Below are 23,915 nucleotides of genomic sequence, written 5' to 3' on the forward strand. Positions count from 1 at the left end.
CTGCTCCTCATAGGGCTCCCCCTTAAGGCCGTCCACCATCCTTGTGGCCGTCCTCTGGATGATCTGATAATCTGGCACCCAAAACTGTCCACAGCACTGAAGGTGAGGCTGCCCCAGTGCAGAGCAGAGCGGGACAATCCCCTCCCTTGCCCGGCTGTCAATGCTGTGCCTGATGCCCCCCAGGACACGCTTGGCCCTCCTGGCTGCCAGGGCACAATGACTCTTAAGACAGACACAACCCAAGACTAAGCAACTTTCACTGTATAATCTCAGCATCTGAAATGAGTCTTACCTGTGAAAGCGTATTCTAAGAAGAATGCTCTGCTATTCCCCCATTTACCCAAGTAAATGCAAACTTAAACCAGTATGGTGTCGGTAACAATTTCCAAGTTTTGTACATTCATATACACTCTACCTAATGTGATACCATGGATATGCAGTGTTGCAGCCATGAGGCCTGAGAAGCCTCTCTGGCGGTCAGTTGCCTAAAGGCAAAGAAATGCCTAGTCATGGTGACTGGACCAAGTAACCCCTCTCCTGCTCTCAGACCCTCTCTTATCTCCCTGTAAGACAATAGGTCACTTTCTACCCCGACTCATACCATTGGACCATTTCTCAAAACCTTGATACCCTATACAAACCCTATTTTTGCCCAGCTCAGTAGAAGAGCTGTCCCTGAAACCCTTTGCAGAGGATGCCAATAAAGACTCATCTGTGGAACCTCATACAGCGCTTCTCCTCTCTCTCCCTGCATCTGCTGAGGCACTTAGCAAGCTCATGAGCTGAAATCACTATAGAGCTGAAACTGCAAAGAGCTGAAATCACTGATAGCTGAGCTGCTAAGTATTGCCTGTGCCTGGGAGCTTTGCCTGAGGTACTTGGACAGGAGGTACTTAGTGGTACCCTCTATCCAGGAATACCTAAGGCAGTCGGGATCAGACTGATCTTGAGAAGCTCCGGGAAGGATAAAATGCAGTAGTAAAACCACACGCAAAAATTGGACTGAAGTAAACAGTGTTATGTTCACAAAACATGTTTTAAAAAACTTTCTGGAGACTTCTGTCCTTTTCTCAAGTGTCTTTGTTTAAGAGGTATGTATCAAAAAAAAAGTAGTTTAAGATGCAACTTCCATCACTTATTTCATGCACTAAATGTTACAGTTTTGTAACATTTTCTTACATAACAGTTTCTTCCTTTGGTTATTTGGTTTCTTGCCAGTGCACAAAGCATTGTCACAAGTGTCACACAAGTGCTAATACTCATCCAGAAAGGGATGTGTCCCGAACAGGGCTTGTGTGCTCATGTGCCCAGGGACAAATTTCCCATTACACAAACAGATTGAAAAACATAAACCTAAAATAATTAATATTGCACTTATCTCTGCATCATACAACCTTGGTTGTTATAAAAAAAGTAAATAACACACTGTCAGTAAGAAATAGGATATACATTGTCTTGGGTTGAAAAATGTAACCAAAAATGCGTATTCTATTTTCCTCTGTTGAAACTGGTTGGGAGATATTGTTCCTTATCTCTTGTAACTCTAGGGGTGGAAAAAGGGCGGATGCCTTCTGTTAATGGAACACCTGATAACACCAGATATGGCAGTGCCTTCTTATCTCTTCCTCCACCCATCCTCCTCTGAGGGATATCACCTGTGAATGGGCCATTCAAGGCCTCTCACATGACTGATAACATTACTTCATTCCATTGTGAGATGCTCCACCCAGTGGGAGGAGCCAAAGCCTTTCCACCAGCATAAAACCTGCAATCCCAAACACTAATGCAGCTGGTTTACTACTGAATTCTCAGAGAAAGACCAGACACATCTCGCCAGCACTGGACGCATTTTTTCTACAGAATCATCTCTACTTCACGGAACAACATCTGTTGCTCCAGGAGGACTTATTTGGACTGCTTCCAACCCTGACAACAGGGTGTCAGATCACACCTCTGACTCTGTCAGGGTTTTCTAGGACTTTTGTTTGTTTGCTTGTTTGTTTTTTGTACTACTGCATTTGTATATTTTTTAATAATCCTAGTAAAGAACTGTTATTCCTATTCCTATATTTTTGCCTGAAAGCTCCTAATTGCAAAATTGTAATAATTTGGAGGGAGGGGTTTTTTACATTCTCCATTCCAAGGGAAACTCCAGTTTTCCCTGACAGATGCCTGTCTTTCCAAACCAAGACATACATTTAAAAATTACTTGGACAGTAATTCTCACAGAATACTGCCTGTCAGAAATGAGAATTACTCAATTTTGAACAATGTTGGTATAGCATTACTTGAGGAAATGAGATACTATCAAAAGCCTCAAAAAACTAAAAAATACCAGATTAGATAAGGTTTTAAACTACTTGAGTATGACAACTTTTGTTTTTACAACAGAGACAAAGAGATGAGGATTTTCTTCATTTCAGAGCCTGCTACTAAAGATATATTATCATATACTTAACCTGGACTGTAGAAACATAGAGTAAATTCTATTTTATCTATAAAATAATATAAAACAATTTAAATTGGCATATATAATAATGCAGTACTGAAAGTTAATTACCTATTGCAATAGTTAAATCTCTTCTTAGAGCAAAACCCACTAGTCTCTGTGATTCTTTTGACATAATAACAGGAAAGCCATTATAGCTGGTTTCGTTGGTCAAGTTTTCTATGTCTTCAACAGTCATATTATCCTGTGTCAGAACTGCTAAAGGTGGGTCACTTCTCCGAGGTCTCATCACATCAGCAGCCAGTGTTGTGTGAGTGAATTCTTCCTTTGCATCCAAGAAAGGATACCCATTCAGTCGGATGTGTGCTTCATAGATGCCTTCCCTACCAAAGGCATCTCCTACCCACTTGCTGGTCATGACTGCAGCCATTAGGGGCACAATATATTCCAGCCCTCCTGTCAACTCAAAGACAATAACTACCAGGGACACAGTCATCCTTGTCACACCACCTGCAAGGAAAATGATAGCCAGTAACATTTGAGTATCAGATAACAATGATTTTAGTGTTTTCTGCCTTCCTGTTGAGACCTACAAACATAATTTTGACATGAAAGGTCATCTGACAAACATCCTTCTGTGTAATACCAACAGAAGCAGACAGAGAAAATTAACACAAAACTTCTAGAAGTGAAAAAAGAATTTTAGGGAAAATTCATAGAAAGGGAGGTAATAAAGGGAATTGTAAAATATGTACAGTTATTTAATGTAAACTAAGAATAAAACTGTACATCTCCATACCACATCAGGATTAAAAGTACTGTGAAATGCAAGGAAATCTAGTAAAATAAGAATCTGAAAAAAGAATGGAACTAAAGCAAAAAGGTCACAAGTAGCAAATCAACAGCTATGTTGTCCAAAGGATTAGGAATTTAATGCTGTTGCTTAATCATAAAAGCTAACCAGAATTATGATCTGATGAAAAGAAATCTCCTTCTTGGACAACAGAAGACTGGGATTATATTTCTCTTTTGTTACTATTTAAAATCTTTTTTTTTCTGCTAAGGTTTCTGATGCTTTATCTTCATTCAGTGAAAGAATATGAACGGTCTTTCAATGCATTCAGGAGTGATTCAATATGCACTACTTAAAACTAGAACAACCTCTCCAAAACCTAGTTTCACTAGTTTGATTGCCCAAACACACCTTTCCTTAAAGAAAAGGACTACTTCTTGCAGAATCTGTCCAAACAGCTTTTAAGTTTAATTTTAAGGCCACCAAGTTACAAACGAGGACAACTTTAGGTGCCCAACTTAAGCCTCTTTCCATGAGGCTGATTTTCAACTATTAGACTTGTTAAAAATACCTTACACACTTCTAACACTTTTGTTTGGATTATGAATTTCAAGAACAGTTTTTGCAATTCATGTAGATGTGGCAGCTGATCACATCACTTCCTTCCAATAATTTTAACTGTACTTGACACTGTAAGTGCTCTACTTCATACATTTCAAGGAACTGATTTTTCTGACCAATGACATCTCTTGATACCAAAAAGAGAAAGCAAACACTGCTAAAATCTTCCTATTTCTTATCAATTTAGATTTCACATTATTCTTCAGATCACAAGGATTTGAGGGTCTTATGTAGAGATGTGAATGTATTATTGTGGAGGGAAGACCCTATAAGTAGGTGTTCCAAAACTGAAGAAGTCTATATCTCCTTTCATTTTTAAATAATTATTCTGCTAAATGAAGAAATCAGATATTTATTTATTATATTTTATTTACCTAAGCATGCAGCAGCACCAACCATGGCATAAAGACCAGGTGTAATACAGTCAGCTCCAACTTCACACCACTCCTTGAAAATGAACCAGTCATGATGGTAGTAAGCCAGCTGCTCCACTGCAATTCCTACAATCCTTCCCGCTATTGCTCCAATTGCCATACTAGGTATGAACAAGCCAGATGGAACCTGCAACAAAAACAGAACTGTTGTCATTCTGCTGGGAACATGCCTGACACATTACTTAACAAGTGATTTCTTATATTTTTTTTCTGAAAGAGATGCAAACACTCAAACTGTCAGGTTAAAACCATGTAAAGTGACCTTGGAAGGTTAGTAAAACTTAACAGAATGCTATTGATATCTCTGATTGACCTGATTAGCAGAATCCATTTTATGAGCATGTTTGTTTATATCTTACTGTGTTTAAGAGAAAATCTATCACCACTACAGGACCACGAACTAGACTGTCGTGGTTGCAAGGGAGGTGAATTTTTTTTCCAGGGGGATGTGGGCAGTCCAATCAGTAATCAGCTTTTCTGCTGGCACCTAGATTGGTCACTCGGAGGTTTGGACACGCCTCTGAGGACACAAAGAGTTAAAAGCAGGAGTCTAGGGGGTTCGGCCTCTTTTTCAGATCCCGGTTTCAGCAGAGAGACGTGTCAGGTCTCCTTCCCCTGCCCAGCCACGAGGCTGGGTGGGGGAGGGGAAACACGTGGTCGGCTCAGGTAAGCCGGAGCCCCCGGGGGGGGGAAGAAGAGAGGGGACAGGACTGGAACTGAGCTGCCCCGTCCAGGATGGAGGGGTGGAAAACTGTGGAAGTGCCTTCTGTGTGTGCTCACCTCCCCCCCCCCCCCAAACTCCGGGAGAAGGTGCCCAGCCACGTGGGAGTGCCTGAGCCTGCACCCTGCCGAGAAAAAACTGTTAACCCTTGTGTAGCAGAAAGAAACTTTTCTTAGACATTGATTCTCATGACTGGTGGTTTCGGAGAGAGGGAAGCGGCCTGAGACTGAGATGATAAAGCATGATTGGAAGGAACCCGATGGAAGAATGAGAGGAGTAGCCTTCTGAGCTGGACTTCTCTTGCATAATGTCAGCCATGGACTGAACTTAAGTCTCTTTTGAACATAAACTGCATTTTTGGGTGGATGCAGCTGCCCTTGCTTTTGCTACAGTGACTGGCACTTGAAGAGTGGAGCGAGCAGAGAAAAGAGGGGGAGGGTGAGGTGGCGCCCTCTGCCCTCAGGGCAGACCTGCTCCTGGAACCCCGGCCCCTGGGTAAAAAGGGGAGAGCTCAGCATGCAGCATCCTTAAAAAGCCCTGTATGTAGTTTTGGCCTATGAGACAGCGGTGAGAGCGCTGGACATAGGAAAAAGAGAGAGTCACCCTGGCAGACTTCTCTGGGCGGTGCCACGGGTGACATGGGAACACATAAGGAGTAGACCTGTGTGTTCTGGAGAACAGTCTGTGGTGCCAGAGAGACTCCTCTCTCCCTTGCTGAATTGAAGATTAGTTTTTTTGTGGGTTTTTTTTTTTTTTTTTTTTTTTTTTTTTGAGTGGTGATTGTTTGATCTAAAACCCAAAGGTTGGTCTGTGAAAAGTGATGGGTGGGGAGGTAGAAACTGGGAGAAGAAATGTTCTAAGAAGTTTTTATTTCTGTCTCTGTGTGTGTTTAAGAGTATTTCTGTCCCTGTTCTTATGTAATTAATAAAGTTTTGGTGGGTTTTTTTTTGTTTTCAAGATTTAAGCCTGCTCTGCTCTGTTCCTGATCACATCCCACAGGAGTTGTTAGAGAAAAACATATATTCATGGGTGCATTAACATCTGGCCAGTGCCAACCCATGACATAGACTCAGTGTCAACAGCACAATTCTCTACCAAGTGCATGTCCAGTGTGAGCTGTGCTAATCATACTGAAAAGTGTTCCTTATTTCCTGCCTCCCTTATTCCTTCATGTTCCTCAGAGTCAACACTCACTAAACGGGACTGTCTTCCTAAACTGCTTCCTGACACTGCTATAAACTAACTAAACAGGTGATTTTTAAAAGCAGCTTTGTACTATTATTGCTGTTTCCTATAAAAATGAGTGTACATAGAATGCTAAACACACTAAGAGAGAAAAAGGCAAGATAATCCCCACTGCAAAAAGTAGGTAACACAATAGGTTAAAGAAAAAAACAAAGCTCCTACTGTCATTTTCAGTTACTTAAAATGTTTTTCTGCTACTAATTAAAGCCTCGTCACACAACCACGGCTTAGTAAAATATTATTGCAAACTTGCTTTTATCAGCAGTTTCATATAAAGAAACTGTTGTGTATCTTTTCTTCTCCTTATGAAGCTAATCTTTCAAAAAATCATACTGGTACCTAAATGTCTTAATCAACTGTAAATGCCTGCTGCTTCTCCTCACAGCAGTTGCTAACATCAAAATATCTTATACTGTGACTGAGGTACAGATGTGACTACAAAAAAGGGATACAGTTTTTACTTTGTCTAAATGCACTTCATCCCATCTTGTTGAAATAATGTAACTAAATATTGCATTCTTGCTGTAACAGGATACATCACATAATTTTTCTTGTACTGTACAGCTGTGAAATTTAAGTGTTGTGGAATTCCAAACTATAGGTTTTTGCTGTGGTATTCAATAGCTGGTGCAGAAATATATTTCAGAATTGTTGTTGTTGTTAGCATTATGTTGTCTGTATTTATGGTTGCAAAGAAGATTTCTAACAACAAACCAAGGAAAAGCAAACATAGCTTATAATTATTATTACTTTATATTTTGTCTATATTTGTGGTTGCAAAGATGATTTCTAATACACAAATCAAGGAAAAACAAACATTGTGTTAGGCAGTCAGCAGCATGGGTTTTGAGAAAAAGTTCAATAATACTTAATTCCTATACTGAATTACCTAATATTTCAGTGTTTATAGAGGTAAGGTTCAATGCTATCATTTCAGTCTAGTATTCAAATTGAGCATTTATACCACTGTTATTTCCCATAATTAATTATGCATCTAAGCCCCTTCCTAATTACTAAAATAATTTTTTTTCCTGAGTGAAATTCTTTCTTGGTGAACAGTACAACCCTGAAAAAATCCCATATTTCCAATATAAAAGTAGCTAAATAAACCTTTGAAACTGGCTCAGATCCTACTGTGCTAGCAGTATGCCACAGAAGTTCAGTCTCCATGTGGAAATTGTATCCAAATTGTTTCTGGTCCTTTGGTAATATAACTTCTTATGCACTAGCTCCTTCTCTCCTTTCCAACATATGTGGATAATGGTTACAAGTCTAAGTGTAATTATGATTTTACAGGTCCATTTGTTCACGTAAGCCCATGAATCACAAAGGGGAGAGGAATCTTTCCAGAGAAGTAGCAAGGGAAAACAGCTAAATTTTTCCTCTTCTCGGCTTTCTTCCCTGGGGCTTGCTTTTGAACAAGCTCAAATTACATTCCAGAGGAAAAGATTTGTTCTGCATCACATGTCATTTTTGGAAGAAGTAAGGATTAGGATATGGGTACAACTTTCCACTTCTTTGGTAGTGCAGCTGTGTAGACCAGTCATGTCCTGAGGCAAAACTGTAACTCCTTCCCACCTGTTGATCAGCATTTAGACACAGTAACGAGTCTACTGATAATAAGCAGTACAGTATAGGTACAAAAGCATGAAAGAAAAAAAAAAACAAACCCAAACCAAAACAAACCAAAAAATGAGAAATCCCTGCCATATCAGCCTCCTGGTAATGCATGTCCAATAGCAGCAGGAATCACTCTGCCCCACTGACAGCAGCTGGGTAGCTTTGCTCACCTCACAGGAAAGCAGTTCCTATGGGGAAGATATGTGTTTACAGATGGGTACAGCTCCAGTAACAGACCTGGAGAGCCCAAAGGATTCTTTATAATGATTTAAATGACAATGTAATGTTGTTTCTTTTCTTTTTTTTTTTTTTCCTTCTATTTTGAATTTGCTTCTTTTATAAAGCCTAAAGCAAACAAATATCATTAAAGTAACATCCTCTTCTCCAGATCCTGGCTGACATTCTAACCAACCACATGCTTTAAAGCTTCCAAGAAATTAATGTAGCACAGTTCCATCAATGACAGCAACATAACTCCTTGCCAACTGGCAGAGTAATAAATATATTCTCACAACTTCACAAAAATATTTCCACCATGCTGAGGTTCTGAGAAAAGGAACCAAATCCAAATGAAGTATAACCTTTTCCATTCTGTAAACCAGTGAATTCTAATATGCAGCGTGACCTTGTGGTGACAGCCCCATGTGAAAGAGCCAGATGCACACAAACACATGAATGGTAAAATAATGTCCTAGATATAAATGAAACTCAGTAAGTGAATACAAAACTAAACAACAGATTGGTCACATCACAGAATACTGTCTGAATTATGGACCTAAGGAAGACTAGCATTTAAAATATACACTCTGAGATTCTTCTTACCCACCAACCAACATACGGAACATAACTTCAAGTAACAACCTGCAACATCTTCTAAAATATTGAAACATGAGAAACACATGTTATTGTTCTACTCTGTTCTATTCTATATAGTTACAGAACAGTCGAGGTTGAAGATGACTGCCCCAGATTGTCTACCCCTGCTCAAGCAGGGTCACCTACAGCAGGCTGTCCAGGCTTGCAACCAGTCAAGACATAAGTATTTCCAAGGATGTTCTCTGCACAGCATATTCCAATGATCAAACACCCACACAGAAAGGAAGTGTTTTCTCATGTATGCTGTCACATGGAACAGCAACTTTAACTGAAAAGTTAAGGCAAATTTAAACACAAATCTTGTTTAGTGAACATTCTACAGAAGTTTGCATTAAGACACATTTGATAATGATGTGTTGCAAAAAACTATGAAGAGAGCCTGTCAAGACAGAAAATGATGAAGGCATGATAGTTATACATCATCATTCAGAAAACAGCCACAGATTAGGGACAAGCTGAAGGCACCTCCAAAACAGATCTATGAAACAACTGGGAAAACCAAAAATTACACTGCTTGTAATGGAGAAGAAATTCCCATTACAATCACCTGAACAAAGCTCACTTTCTTCTCATGACATGGAATACTGGAAAATATAGCAAAAGAAATCATCACTGTCTCCCTTTAACATCTGTAGTAATTATATTTATGTGAACAATGAATGGATATAAGAATTACCACCAATGAGTTAGTGTAAGGAGTACAGTCTATTCTTCTTCCAAGTAACAGGAGTAGGGAACCTGAGTGGTTATGCTGAACTTAGCTCTTGGAAATTTTAGAATCATCCCTTATTGCTGAATCAGGCCCATACAAACAGCCATCCATCCACACAGTTACTGCTCCCTACTCCATTTAGCACATTTCTATTCAGCTGAACAAAAGGCTATTCTGAATTTAATTAAAGTTAATACTGTTTGCTACAAGACTTGCTTATAAACCAAAAGTAGAAAGACCTTTCTTTAAAAGAAGTAACATGAAAAAAAAATAAACAAAGCTTCTAGCTTTGAGAGATGGGAAATGAGAAAGGCAATAATTAAATGATCACAGCAGATAAGAGCTACAGCATTCACACTTACCTTGATACCAAAAGTGAAGACTGTCATGATTATTTTAAATATGAGTGCTAAACACAACTGCCATATAGCTGAATAGACTCCAGTGCCTGCTGGACGGTCAGGAATATCATCTACTATTTTGCTTGCATTCATATCATTTCTGTAGTCACAGAGCGAGGAGGATTCCAATGGCCCACAGTCTGTGAAGAGCTCCTTAATAAGCTCACTGGTGTTCAGCCTCGTATATGGATTAGGAAACGCAATCACAGCTGTTATTGCTGCAACAATAATAACCTCCAGGACAGGATACTTCCCAAATTTTGTAGATTTGCGTTGACGACACCATGCAATATTTGCTCGGATGAAAAATGCTCCCCAGAGCCCACCAAATACTCCCAGAAGAATAAAAGGAAACAGTTCAAAAAGGTACCAAGGAGTGTGATATTCCACATAAAAAAGAACTAGGCGGCTATTACCAAAAGGATTGATGGACCTTAAAACAAATGCAGCTACTAAAGCAGCAAAAAATGATCTCCATAAAGTTTTCAGTGGGAAATAGTAACTGACCTGCAAAAGGCAATACATGAGACTTATTAGTGATTCAATTAAAAACCAGGAAAGACAGGTTTATGCACTTGTTAGAATACTGCTGCTCACATGGTATAAGCTAAAAAATTACTCCCGTCACTTGGAGCACTGGCACTCCAGCAGATTCTACATGTGTAAAAAGCTCAACAACTCAGATTTAAAGTCAATACTACAGCAATGTTGAAACCACTGCTGTTTTAAGACTTAAGAAATGATTGACTGCAATTTATGCTTAGAAGCTGCTCTGCTTTGTGTCTCTTATAAGCCTCCATGAGAACCAGAGCATGTACTAGCTGCACTCTCAGATTTCCTGCTAATATTTTCATCTCCTTTCAACCTATATTGAAAGGTTTCTCACAGATCTGTTATATTTAAGAAGTATAATTAAAACTAACAAAAAAAATTTAAAAGGCCTCAAAACAGAACATGCAATTTCATTGTTAAGCTCCACATAACCCGATTTGAATTTCAAGATGGTTTTCTTCTGCATTTTTCTGGCAACAGAGGAATTCCTCAAAATCCCCTAAGAATATAACAGAATTATACATGAAAGAATATTTTCCCTACTTTTCAATTCAGAGATTTTTAGGATTTTAGTTGTCTTTAAAAATGCCAATGATAGAAATAACATTCTTATGTATTTTGAAAATTACAATAAAAACTAATTTAACATAAAGCATTTTTTGGAGGAGAATTTGCTTGCTTTGGAGGTAAGTTTTACAGTATATTTGCCATTTTAATAATTATCATATTCAATTGTGTTTAGTGTCTGAAGTTTTAAGTAATGCTTAAAAACTTGCTTTACAAAACTGTCCAATAGGCAAAGCTAAAGCTTTTTTCAAAAATTAAGAGCCCTATTCCTTTTTTTTTCACAATAAACTCCTAGACTGAAAAGCTACTGTGTCTCTGTATGTAAACTGTAATTATTAACAAACTCAGCCCTGTTCCAGAATAAAATAATTGAGAATAAAGTAAAGCTGGCATTCATTAAAAAAAGAAAAGAAAAGAAAAGAAAAGAAAAGAAAAGAAAAGAAAAGAAAAGAAAAGAAAAGAAAAGAAAAGAAAAGAAAAGAAAAGAAAAGAAAAGAAAAGAAAAGAAAAGAAAAGAAAAGAAAAGAAAAGAAAAGAAAAGAAAAGAAAAGAAAAGAAAAAATATCTTTAGGAGTTTGCTGGTAACAGGACTCTTGGCTTTAAAATATCAGTTCAAAAATATTTCTTTCTTAGGAGAGACTCCATAGCTTAAAGGAGTCTGAGATTATTTAAACTAAGAGGGATTTTTAAAAAATATTTATTCTTCAGTGGCATCTCTTGACATACCTCCTCCAGACTGAAAAGGACTCCACCAATTGGGGCACCAAAGGCTACAGAAACTCCTGCTGCTGAGGCAGCTGACAACACCTGGAAAAGAACAAAGGTGAGGGGGTTTGTTGCAGTCCATGTTGTAAACATGAACAGGAGAATCTCATTACAGCTATAAGCTAAGTTTGCTGATGATACCAAACTGAGACATGCCACCAACTCTCTTGAGGGACAGGAGGCCTTGCAGAAGGATCTAGACAGATTGAGGCCCTGAGCAATGATTAATGGGATCAAATCTAATGAGTCCAAATGCTGCACACCTAGGATGAAGTAACACCAGGCTCAAGTCTAAATTGGGAGAGGAGTGGCTGGAGAGCAGCCCTGCCAAGAGGGATCTGGGGGTGTTGGTCAGCAGTAGCTCAGTGTGGGTCAGCAGGGTGTGTTCCCCTGGAACCCAGAGGGTAAAACCCCATCCTGGGGTGCATCAACCACAGCACGGGCAGACAACCAAGAGAGGTGACAGCCTTTGGGGGCCTCACCCTGAGTGCTCTGTGCAGTTCTGAGCCCCACATGTCAAGAATGTCTAAGTCCTTCTTTGCATCCAGATGAGGGAAACAGCTGGTGACAAGGATAGAAAGAGTGTCTGAGAACTGGTTTAGAGAGAATGAGGCTGGAGCAGAGGTTGCCCTGCAGCTCATGGCAAAGCCCATGGTGACACAGGTTGTCTCCTGGCAGCCCACGGAGGACCATAGTAAAGCAGAACTTCACCCTGCAGCCCATGCCAGAGCAAGCTCCTGGCAAGCACTATGGCCTGTGAAAAGGAGCCCAAGCAGGAGCAGGTTTCTTGCAAGCACTACAGCCTGTGGGTGATCCAGGCTGGGGCAGTCCTGAATGACTGTATCCTGTGGAAATGACCCACACTGCAGATGTTTGTGAAGGACTGCCTTCTGTGAGTGGGGCCCCACACTGGAGCAGAGAAAGATTATCAAGAGGAGGAGCAGGAGAGACAAAGTATCCCCTTGTGTCACTCTGGGATAGAAGAGTTAGGAGTGAAATTGGGCCTTTTAAGCAGGGACCATGGGGGCAAGATACATTTAGTTTTGTCTTCGTTACTCTCTACGATTGGCAGTCAAGTAACTTTCCTCACATCTAGCCTGCTTTGCCTGTAATGGTAACTGGTGAGGAATCTCCCAGTCCTCATCTTGACCTCTGAGCTTTTCATCTTACTTTCTCCTGCTGTCCTACCAACACAGAGGGATGAGAGAACTGCCTGGCCAGCACCAAGCCTAACCCACCACACTCTCATTAACAACAGTGAACTAAAACAGGGCAGAAAACGCTGTTGTCACCTGGAACACTGTCTTGGGTTGAAAAATGTAACCAAAATGTGTATTCTATTTTCCTCTGTTGAAACTGATTGGGAGATATTGTTCCTTATCTCTTGTAACTCTAGGGGTGGAAAGAGGGCGGATGCCTTCTGTTAATGGGACACCTGATAACACCAGATATGGCAGTGCCTTCTTATCTCTTCCTCCACCCATCCTCCTCTGAGGGATATCACCTGTGAATGGGCCATTTAAGGCCTCTCACATGATTGATAACATTACTTCATTCCATTGTGAGATGCTCCACCCAGTGGGAGGAGCCAAAGCTTTTCCACTGGGATAAAACCAGCAATCCCAAACACCAAGATAGCCTGTTTCCACTGGATTCCCAGAGGACGACTGGACCCTTTCTTGAGGATCATCTCTACTTCAACGGAGCCACATCTGTCACACCGGGAGGACTTACTTCGGGCTGCTTCCAACACCCTGACCAACAGGGTGTCAGGTTTGCATTCTGACTCTGTCAGTGGTCCTTTGTACTATTGCATTTATTTTCTTTTATTTTTACCTTTCTTGTTGTTTGTTCTTCTCGTTCTATTAATTGTATTTCTGACTTGGAGTCTCACTGGTTTTGCTTTCAGACCAGTACAAACACTTATTTCATGGGTTCAGAGTACTCTGCTGTCCTCACAATTGAAGACTCTCATCAATTACCAAAATGTAGTGACAAGCACAGAAAGAGTATAAATAAAATCAAATGGTCTCTGAGGTGGAAGAAATACAAATTGACTCTGCCACGGAAATTATTTATCTGTGAGAATGCTGGGGATAATACCTTTTTTTTAAACATAAATAACTATTGATAACCACTAAGCATTGTCCAAGAGAACAAATACCATCTTTTAAACAAATCTGTGCAAATGCACCAATATTCAATACATTCTAGAAACACTTTTTCGAGAACTTACCTCTCTTTTTTTAGCTTCATTTGTACTGTATTTTGGAAAGAGGTAGGAAAAAATATTCCCACAGCAGCAGGCAACATGTACCAAAGGACCTTCTTTTCCTAAACTCAAACCTGATGCAACAGCCAAGACTAAAGTAATTGTTTTTATCATCAAAGTCCACTTCCCCAAGTAACCTCTGATGATGAAGCCGCTTAAAATAGTTTTTATCTGTAAGAAATAAAAAACTGGATCTGTTACTGCATTCTTCAGTTTTCAGAAAATAATCCATCCTTTAATTTTAGCTACAAAATTTCAAAGCCAGCCTTTTCAAATGACTAGCTTTGTCACACTTTTAGACATGTATCATTCAGATTGCCACACTGAGTCTACCTGCTTGCCAGAAGCTTCCCATTTGCAACTTACTCTAAAACACTGGATAATAACATACAACTAACTACATTATCAATTACATTGAATAGAAATTTAATCTGCAGCATGTTCTAAGACTGGGTTCATTAGTTTATGATGTAAATTATTGAGTGAAAGGCAGAACATTTCCAAAGGAAAAATAAACCTGCAAGAACCATACTCAAGGTCATCTATTACAGCAATATCCCAATTTGCACCAATATCACCCTTGTTTTCATGTTTTACCATCACTACATAAAAATCCACAGCAGATTTCTTCAATAAAGATGAAAAAGATCAGCCTATCTCCACCAGAAAAATGTGCCACTTGCCAAAGGTATTACTGTGCTTAAAAATGCTATATTATTAGCCTGGAAAATATGCCCATATAGAGTAAATAATATACAGCTATCATAGGACAGCATGTCCATAAATAGGACGTACACAAAACACTGGGCAACTGTTTTCTAGCAAGTAAAGATAGCTTTGAAAGACAAAGATAGATTTGAAAACAAATTTAAGATGAAATTTCTTCTGGAATAATGGCTCAGAACTACTCCTGGCTTAAAAAGAAGCAGTAAAAAAAAAATTTACAGAAAAACTGAAGAAGTGAGACTGACCAGAACTGATTTGACTTTGGATTTTTCTCTCCCATTCTGTGGATAGTAGCAGACAGCAATTGTAAACAGGGAGTTTCTGAGGATATTACACATTTCACATTGTGACTGTTGGCTTGTGCCAGTTAAGGCAAGTAAAGCCATTCCAACAAGAGATTGATTGCTCTGTCAAACAACCTGTATTGTGTCAATGAATCACTGCTCTCCTATCACCACAGGGAGGGTCTGGATTAGGGGAGATTTGGAAATCATTCTTCAGAAGTATACTAATCCAAATGCTTCCTTAAAAACTGGTCCTGGCAGAAGCAAAATCTACTAACCCAAGAGATTTTTTTAAAATTTGGGTTATTTTCTCAGAAACAATTAGCAGAATTATATGTTTTCAATTTGAATACTTGTATTAATATATTTCTTCAAAGGCACAGGGTGCTTCCTCTTGCCTTCCCCCTGACCCACTAAGGCAGCAGTAATCTACACATTAATATGAAACACCTATAATATATTAGTTCGACCTCACCTCGGGTATCCCTGAGCCACAGGCGTAGGGAGCAAATACCTTCACCAGAGAAACTGCTAAGAAGGCAAAGCTCAGTGCCCAGAAAATGTACATTATGTAGTTCATTATGTATGAACCTGGGCCCTAAAAGCAAAAACAAAAAATCAGAAAATAGATTTGACATAAGAGCAAAATCACTTCCTAAAATAATCCAGAAGTACTCTTGCTGCAAGTACATTTATACACACATTTTGAGGCACAATAATTATTGCCAAGAGAGAGAGTTCTGTTTGAAAAGCATCAAGTCATGACACCTACACATTAGCACAGAGTGGGTTATAAAAGGTAGAAAGTATTCTAACACTTCATCTTAAAAAGAAAAAATAAATATAGAACAGGTATATTTTTTAATAGCTAACATCTGCTAAAATCTAGTGAATATTGAGTAAATCTTCCTTATTTAAAAAAATGTGGTAGAAAAAATGAAACAAATCTATTCTTAGTTATCAGAGAACACCATAAATGGATTTAATTTACATACAGCTATGATCAAATTCATGCATTATTAACAGTTCTATATTCTCATAACTTCCTTACATTTGCAATACTCCAATTCATGAAATACACATTTATTGCACTGTAATCTATTAATCAATTCAAATGCTGAAAAATGGTACAGACAGTCCAACCCAAATTCATGTTTAGAATCCTAACCTTAAGACCATTATTTTCTTTCCCTATTCAGCCAAGCTGTTGAACAAGACCACCAAAGAATACTCACTTCCGCTTGCCCAATTATTAGTTCTGCCCATGTTTTCCACTGCGGACATTTATCTCTCTCTTCAAATGTGGTCTCATTTGAACCCCAACAACACTGTTCATGGTTAAACCACAAAGCACTAAGACAAATGCCTTCCTTCAAGTCAGTCATCCAGTCAGCAGCTATGTCAATTAATCCTGCCAATGCTCCTGTTGTAGAAACAGTTTTGTATTAATGTTCTGGTAAACAGAAATAACACACACAGCTAAAATGAAGCAATGTGCTTGTATTAACTGATGTAAATTGTGATTACAGAAAACTTAATTAAATAGACATTTAATATACTACTGATTTTCAGGATTATATCCTGTTTTCATTATGGTAAGACTAATATTTGCTGAAGAATTAAGTACTTTGTATATTTCCAAATTAAATGAGATTTTTTTTTGTGACACAGTTCTCCAACAGCCCACTGAAACCAAGGAGTTGAGAGTAAAAAGAGAACTCTTACTTTTTTGTGATGGACCATTTATAGGGCACCAAGCCTACTGGAAAGAGATGGGATTCACTCCTCTAAAAGGTGGAAAAGGATTCTAGCCCATGTGTTAGCAAGTCAAAAACAGCATCCAAATTATTAAAACACAAACATAAGATCTTGTGACTGAACTCAAAGTTGCACCATTTAAGATCCACTAGACATACAAGAGAAGGCATCTGAGACCAAAAAACCTACCAGTGTTCAAGATCAGAATTTGTTCACTTTGTTGCTCAGAAACAGAATAAAGGAATTTTAATAAACAGCAGCTTAGGGGGTTGAAAACACTATACCACATGTTTCCACTGAAATTATCAGAAACAATTTCCAGTAATTATACACTCCTGGTTTGTGCATGCAGAAGTATATAAACATGCTACAAACTTTGCATAGATAATAATTTATATATGATTTGTGAAAGTAATTATGTATATACCTAAGCAGTAATTATACTGTTACCGTGCTTTTTAATAGGCATAGCCTTACTCCACAACTAATTTTCCTAACACTTAATCTAAAATGTCTGTTTGAAATACTTTTTTTTGAAAAACTAGCACAGAGTTTGTGACCTTTCCTTTCTGCAGGTTTTACTCACTTCAAACTATACTAACAGAAAAAGCAGAAGCACTGCCTGACAGATGGGCCACAAACTATTGGATGGTTTTAGTTGTAAATTTCATTCTAAAAAACATTAAGAAGGAAAGAGAGAATTGAAGTATAGGTCAACAAACTCTACCTGTTAAAGTCAGTATTTTCTGTGGAAGAACCTCTGTAAAGGTACAACATAAACATAGAGCTAGAATTCATTAATCCATAAACACATGCTTTACAAGGAAGTGTGCTTACCAAGATGACACATATACCAGAGCTACTTTTATAATCAGTACTTTCACAAGACATCCTACAGGTAAAAACCAAAATTTTACAAAAAAAGGGAAAACATAAATCTCAATCACAGGATTAAAGAACATCGATAGTTTAGTAGGAGGAAGTTCAAAAACACTTGAGAAACTCTCTCTAAATTCAGTGAGGATTTTGGTTCCCATTTGATCAGTAAACCCTCATCTCAAAATGGTGAAGCCTGTAAATCAAGATAGACAACTTTTTTCTTCCCTTATGGAATTGTTGTAGTAGACTGAACCAGCTCTTAGCTGGGTTGGCGAAGAACAAAGGAAAAACACAGTAACTACACTTGTTGGCAAATATAAGAAAAGAATCCTTTGTGTTTTCATTTACCTGAAGCCAAACCAGTTAATGTGACTACCAACCATCCTGACCATGCATCGTACAAACTTTTTGTCATCTCCCATGCTGATTCTTTCTTCTTGCTGTTAATCTGCAAAGAGAAATTGGTATGTAAAGTTGTATGTATTTCTGTAATATGAATAATGAAAAAAAAGGAAGTATGACATACAAATTGCATGATGCAAGCTGTAGGCAAATAAATCCTCTCCTGATACCACAAGTGTTGTATTTAGTGCTTTACATAGATAAATCAGCTTAATTATTCAGACATCATCCAACTGACAGGGAAACATATATTTGCCTAATTTAAAGAACTAAAATCCAGGAAATACATTAATAGGGCAATTGAATATTTTCTATGGCACACACCTAAAACCGTGAATAATAACATTATTTCCCTCTTATAGATTAAATATTTTTGAACCTCAATTAAACTGTTAGCATACTAATAATAGGCTATTTCATATGATTCAAATTCCAAAACTTCTACTTCAAATATAAACATCTTTATCTTTAGACTAAAAAACACATTAAAGTAAAATTAAAAATTGGATAACTACCCTATAGTACTTCTAGACAACTATTAGTAATGACATCTGAAGTTATTGTAATTAAAAAGTTGCTATTCTCATTTTATCCTTATTTACTCTGTGCACTTAGCTCCAGTGGCACAGACACACTTGTGTCAGTTTAACTTGTCAGTTTAAAAGCAATATACATCACACTTCACTTTTCTGTACAAGTACCACCAAAACCACTATTGTACCATTTCAAATACATCTACACTGGAAAAAAGCCTTAAATATACTAGTGTGCAAAAAATGCAGTACTTTAAAAATGGTATTTGGGTGACAGGGACCTATTCCCACTCTATTAAATTACTGCTTCCTTTCCAAGTAATAGTAATGCTGCAAGACTGAAGGTATCCAACTAAGCAGTGGTTTTTAAACAGTATTCAAGAAGTTCTATCTGATGTAACTATGTACAAATGTAAAGGACATGCATATATTTGTATGTGTTACTAAATCAGACCTTAACTCCAACATCCAACCAAAAAAGCACTGTTATTTATCTCAAGTACCCGTCTATGCCTTTCTCTGTCTTTGCACTTCTCTCGAACCCAGTCGATGGTATGGAAGTCATCGTATGTTCCTACTCCAGGAATTGGCTCATCCAGAAGGTCCAGTAAATGTGTTGAACTGTTGATATTTCCTCCATTTGTCATTGTATAATGAGTTCCTACAGCAGAGAAACACAGGAATCAATTATTTCTGCAATAAATGAAATATTCAAACTATGTTCATAGCACAAAAATTTCTGAACAACTAATTAAGACACTTTCCACAATATGCATATTGTATTGTCATTTAGGTCTCTCAATGTTGCATGTCACTCCTTTTTACTGTCATTCAGCTGTAAGTTAAATTTGTGTATTAGTGACTTTGTTTTTCCATTGGTTAAATAGGAATGTCCTAGTCAAATTATTGTTCTGTTTTGTGTACAGACTCCAGAAAAAGTTCAATAGAAGCAAGTGGAAAAAAAGAGCAGCTTTGACACACATTTAACTTCACATTTATTTCAATTTATAAACTACCAGAGGAAAATTTGTTTGTACAAAAACAAAGCAAGGATGATTAGCTACAAAATTCACAGTACCTTCATATGTTACCAGTTATTTCTAAATATACATTCTATTGATTACCAATCTTTCCTACACATCTAAACCAAACCTAAAATACATTATTAACAGATTGTAAGTGCAGCTAAAAAGCAGCAAAAAGCCAAACAAATACTCATATTTTGTTTTTATTTATTTTTTTCAGGTAAATCACAGAACAGTCCTTGATCATGAAAAATTGGAAATACTGTATAAAGAAAATATCTTCTGCTAATTTGTCATCACTAGCTAGTTTCTTCACAAGCAGCTTGCAGAGCAACAGCCCCACAAATATTTACTGCATTGATCAGAATAACAGCAAGAGGGGTACTGAGAATTTTTCCATTTTCAAAAGTGATATAAGAAAGTTTTACTTTTTTTAAGCTTTTAAATATCATAAATTCTGTAATATATTGGCTTTTTTTTCTTAGTTCTCACTAAAAACATAATAATTTGCCCAAAAGTATACGGCACACCACAGTAATCTCTATTCATAAAGATGTAGGCTCCAGTTGACCAAGATTTCTATCAGTTCAGACAAACACCAGAACTCATTTCACTAGATTGACACTGGGATGTTTAGACAGGTGGGGTTTTTTTAAGCTGGGTTTGTTTTGGGTTTTTTTGGTTGGTTGGTGTATTTGTTTTTTTGGTTTTTTTGGGTTTTTTTTGGTGGTGTTTTTTTTTTTTTTTTTTTTTTTTTTTTTTTTTTTTTTTTTTGTTGTTGTTCTTGTTTTAATTCCAGGCTTCTTTAATTGAGCTTCTTGGTATTGTCAGCAGAAACTCCCAACTAACCAAAAAACCAAAACTAACAAAGAGAAGGCTTGTCAAAGGACCTGCCTGTAAACATCAAAAATGTTACAAATACTGAGTTCACCAGCCCAAGCCCTCACAACAACTCACAATTAGATTTATACATAAGTGTGCCTTTTCCCTTTACAAATGTGAATTCTCAGATCTAGAAGCAGTGTGACCCCTGGCATTACAATGACCAAAGTGGTGCCTCAGTCATCTATTGCTAAGAGGTCATGTTGATGCCTACTATATAACACATTGTTTATCCAAACATTTTCTTAGTGGTGAAAGACAAAACAAGAAAATAATACAAAACTCATATTAAGACAAAATGCAATCTATAATTTTCAAGATCCACAAACAACTATTATTACAAATTCTATAAAGATTAGAAGTACAGAAGACAATGCAAATGTAGCAGACAGCTCCCCAGTAACACCAATACCATTCTCTTAGGTGACCCTGGCTGCCATCTTTAGCTTAATACTTTTTTCCCCAGTCTATGCTACACTAAACTCCCCCTCATCTATTTCCCACAGCTAAGCCCTGTAAATCTCATCCCAAAGCTGCAGCTGGGCTCTCTTAAGGCAGATGTAAAGAAGCATTACTTATGCTTCCATTAATAAAAGGCTAACAATAACAACAATTTAAATCAGATTTGCTAATAGAGGTGATTGTGAAAACCTTGCTTTAGGATATGGGATTCAATTCTTTTACCATTTCTAATTCTCCCAACAAGAAGTCTAAGATACATGTCTGGCTAGCTGAAAGGGCAAGGTGATCTTGTGGAAGATAACAAAATTCACAGTGTAGTAACTAGTTTAGCTCTCAAAATTAAGACAGTAACAATATATTACTAAAACATTATACTTAGAAGAAATCAGCTTCCTTTGGCAAAGCAAGGGGACATAAATTAACGTCACCCACCGTTTAATTATTAATCTCCTACAAAGTTACAATGTGGTCACACAGTTTCCTGAACCTGAGTAGGGTTGGGCAAAAACTTGTCTTTGCTCTGGAGGAGTTAATTTTATGCCCGGCTATATATGAAGCAGTATCAAACTACAAGGAGCATGCAATCCTATGCCACAGAAGGCAAAGGAAAGTTGAGAGTTATAAATGTATCACAAACAGTAACAGATTATTTTATGCATATCACAAGGTTCTAAATTGGAATTCCCTCCAGGGGATTATCAGGGATGCCATCATCAGAGATGGCACTATATTAACTGCACCTGATCCATAGCAGAACTTGGAGTAGACTACAAAGGATGGTCATTGTCTAGATACAGTAAAAATCCCACTGAAACTATGTCAGATTCCTACTTTGCCAACAGTTGCTGGCACACCAAAGACTGGAATATAAGTGATTACTGTATGATGGGGAAGAAACACAGAAGATATGAAGCTGAAGAGGAGGTTTTGTTGAATACAGAGCTGCCATGAGTGCCTGATGCAATACCTGAATAGCCTGAATAGCTGTAATCTTGTACCAAATGAGAAAACAGGCAGCAGTGTGGTAGAAATGCACCCTTAGAAGATCGTGAAGAGGACAACTCTACAAAATCTGATGCTCTGTATCTAAGATACAGAAGTCTGAGACGACATTCTCCTGCTAGTATTGACCTATGTAGCATACAACTATACTAAAGGAGATTTTAAAGAAATATACTTTTACTAAGACTCAACACTTTTCCAAGCTTTCACTTGCCTTTCTACCCTTCCTTCTCTAGCATTTCACATAGCAAGATGCTCCTTCCAGCTATGAAGATAATGATTCTCATCAGCATAAACACACAAATTCTTACTATTTACTCCCAGTTCCAAAGTGTCGTTAAATGTATTTTCAACACAATGTTAAAACCCTTACCAGAATACAAATATTTCATCACAACATTCTAACCATCAGGCAGGAAATCATCATTACATAGATAAATTGCAGCACTTAGCAAACTTTCAGAGGTATTTCCCCTTCCTTCCTTTCCCTCTTCCCCAGTCCTCAAGTTTCAAGATGCTTTCTCAGGCTACATGCTTTTCACCAAAAAAGGTGCAGTTTTGGTCTTAAAAACCACAACAAGCACTTAGCATACAAGATGTATAGGCATAGCCTCTAGCTACAATAAGAGAACACTTCTGATGTTCGTATGATGACACCTAAGCCATTCTGGAGCTGTGAAAGAAAGAAAAGCCTTTTTGTTACATATGAGTTTGCTTAAGTTTTTATGAGACTGAAAGCTAATGGTAAAACTGGCATGCAGAACTTTTATTATTACTGCTATTCCAAACTAACCCATGTTAATAGAGAGAGGGAAACAGTAGTATAATGATCCTCTCAGAAGCTTAGTACAAGTCATAAGAATCCTTATAAAGCAAACACAGTCTTTTCACCCTTTGCAAAAATAGGGCAAAAGTCACAGAATAGTTTAGGTTGGAAGGGACCTTAAAGATCACCTAGTTCTTGGGCAAGGACACCTTTCACTAGACAGGTTGCTCAGTCTCATCCAACCTGGCTGTGGAACACTTTCAAGCATGGGATATCTACAGCTTATCTGAGCAACCTGTTCCAGTACCTCACCACCATCACAGTAAATAATTTCCTTCAATATGTAATCTAAACCTCCTCTCCATTTGAAGCCATTCCCCCTTGTCTTGTCACTACACACTCTTGTAAATAGCCTTTCTCCATCCTTCTTGTAGGCTCCTTTCAAGTACTGGAAGGCAACAATTAGATCACCTCAAAATCTTCTCTTTTCCAGGCTGAACAAACCCAACCCTTTCCTCATAGCTGCTCCAGCTCTGTGATCATCTTGGTGTCCCTCTGCTGGACTTGCTCCAACAGGTTGGTGTCCTTCCTATCCTGGGCACCCAGAGCTGGATGCAGCACTCCAGGTGAGGTCTCACCAGAGTGGGGCAGAGGAGAAGAATCTCCTCTGTCTCCTGCTTTGAATGTAGCCCAGGCTTTCCTGGCTGAAAGTGCACAATTGGCTTTCCTGGCTAAAAAGAGCACATGGCTAGGTCATGTCCAGCTTGTCATCCACCAACATCCCCTTGCACTTGGTCTTGTTAAATCTCATGAGATTCCCACGGGCTCACTTCTGGAGCTTGTCCAGGTCCTTCTGGATGGTATCCCTACCTTCAGGAGTGTCAACAGCACCACTCAGCTTGGTGTCATCTACAAATTTTCCAAGCATGCACTCGATCCCTTAATGAAGATGGTAAATAACACTAGTCTCAATATGGACTCCTGAGGGACATCACTTGTCACTTATCTCCATCAAGACTCTGAGCCATTGACCCCTACCCTCTGGACGTGACCATCCAAGCAATTTCTTATCCATCTAATGGCCTGTTCATTACATTCATCTCTGTCCAGTTTAAAAAGAAGGATGTTGTGGGGGACCATTTCAAGGCTTTACAGAAGTCCAGATAAA

General features: G+C 38.2%; 1 protein-coding gene across 4 annotated transcripts in view; it reads right to left on the minus strand.

Moving 5' to 3' along the window:
• CLCN3 (chloride voltage-gated channel 3) overlaps positions 1-23,915 on the minus strand; it is an 85,900-nt gene that overhangs the window by 7,842 nt on the left and 54,143 nt on the right. For all 4 annotated transcript variants that reach the window (XM_063424296.1, XM_063424298.1, XM_063424299.1 and 1 more), the window contains 9 exons: positions 19,114-19,271; positions 18,024-18,123; positions 16,274-16,461; positions 15,514-15,636; positions 13,993-14,199; positions 11,718-11,798; positions 9,834-10,379; positions 4,238-4,424; positions 2,561-2,959 (listed from right to left, as the gene is read on the minus strand). In XM_063424296.1, the coding sequence (XP_063280366.1) occupies positions 2,561-2,959; positions 4,238-4,424; positions 9,834-10,379; positions 11,718-11,798; positions 13,993-14,199; positions 15,514-15,636; positions 16,274-16,461; positions 18,024-18,123; positions 19,114-19,271 (1,989 nt within the window). The remainder of the gene's footprint in view (positions 1-2,560; positions 2,960-4,237; positions 4,425-9,833; positions 10,380-11,717; positions 11,799-13,992; positions 14,200-15,513; positions 15,637-16,273; positions 16,462-18,023; positions 18,124-19,113; positions 19,272-23,915) is intronic.

The sequence above is a fragment of the Prinia subflava genome (assembly GCF_021018805.1).
Source record: "Prinia subflava isolate CZ2003 ecotype Zambia chromosome W unlocalized genomic scaffold, Cam_Psub_1.2 scaffold_2cwr_NEW, whole genome shotgun sequence".
NCBI lineage: Eukaryota > Metazoa > Chordata > Aves > Passeriformes > Cisticolidae > Prinia > Prinia subflava.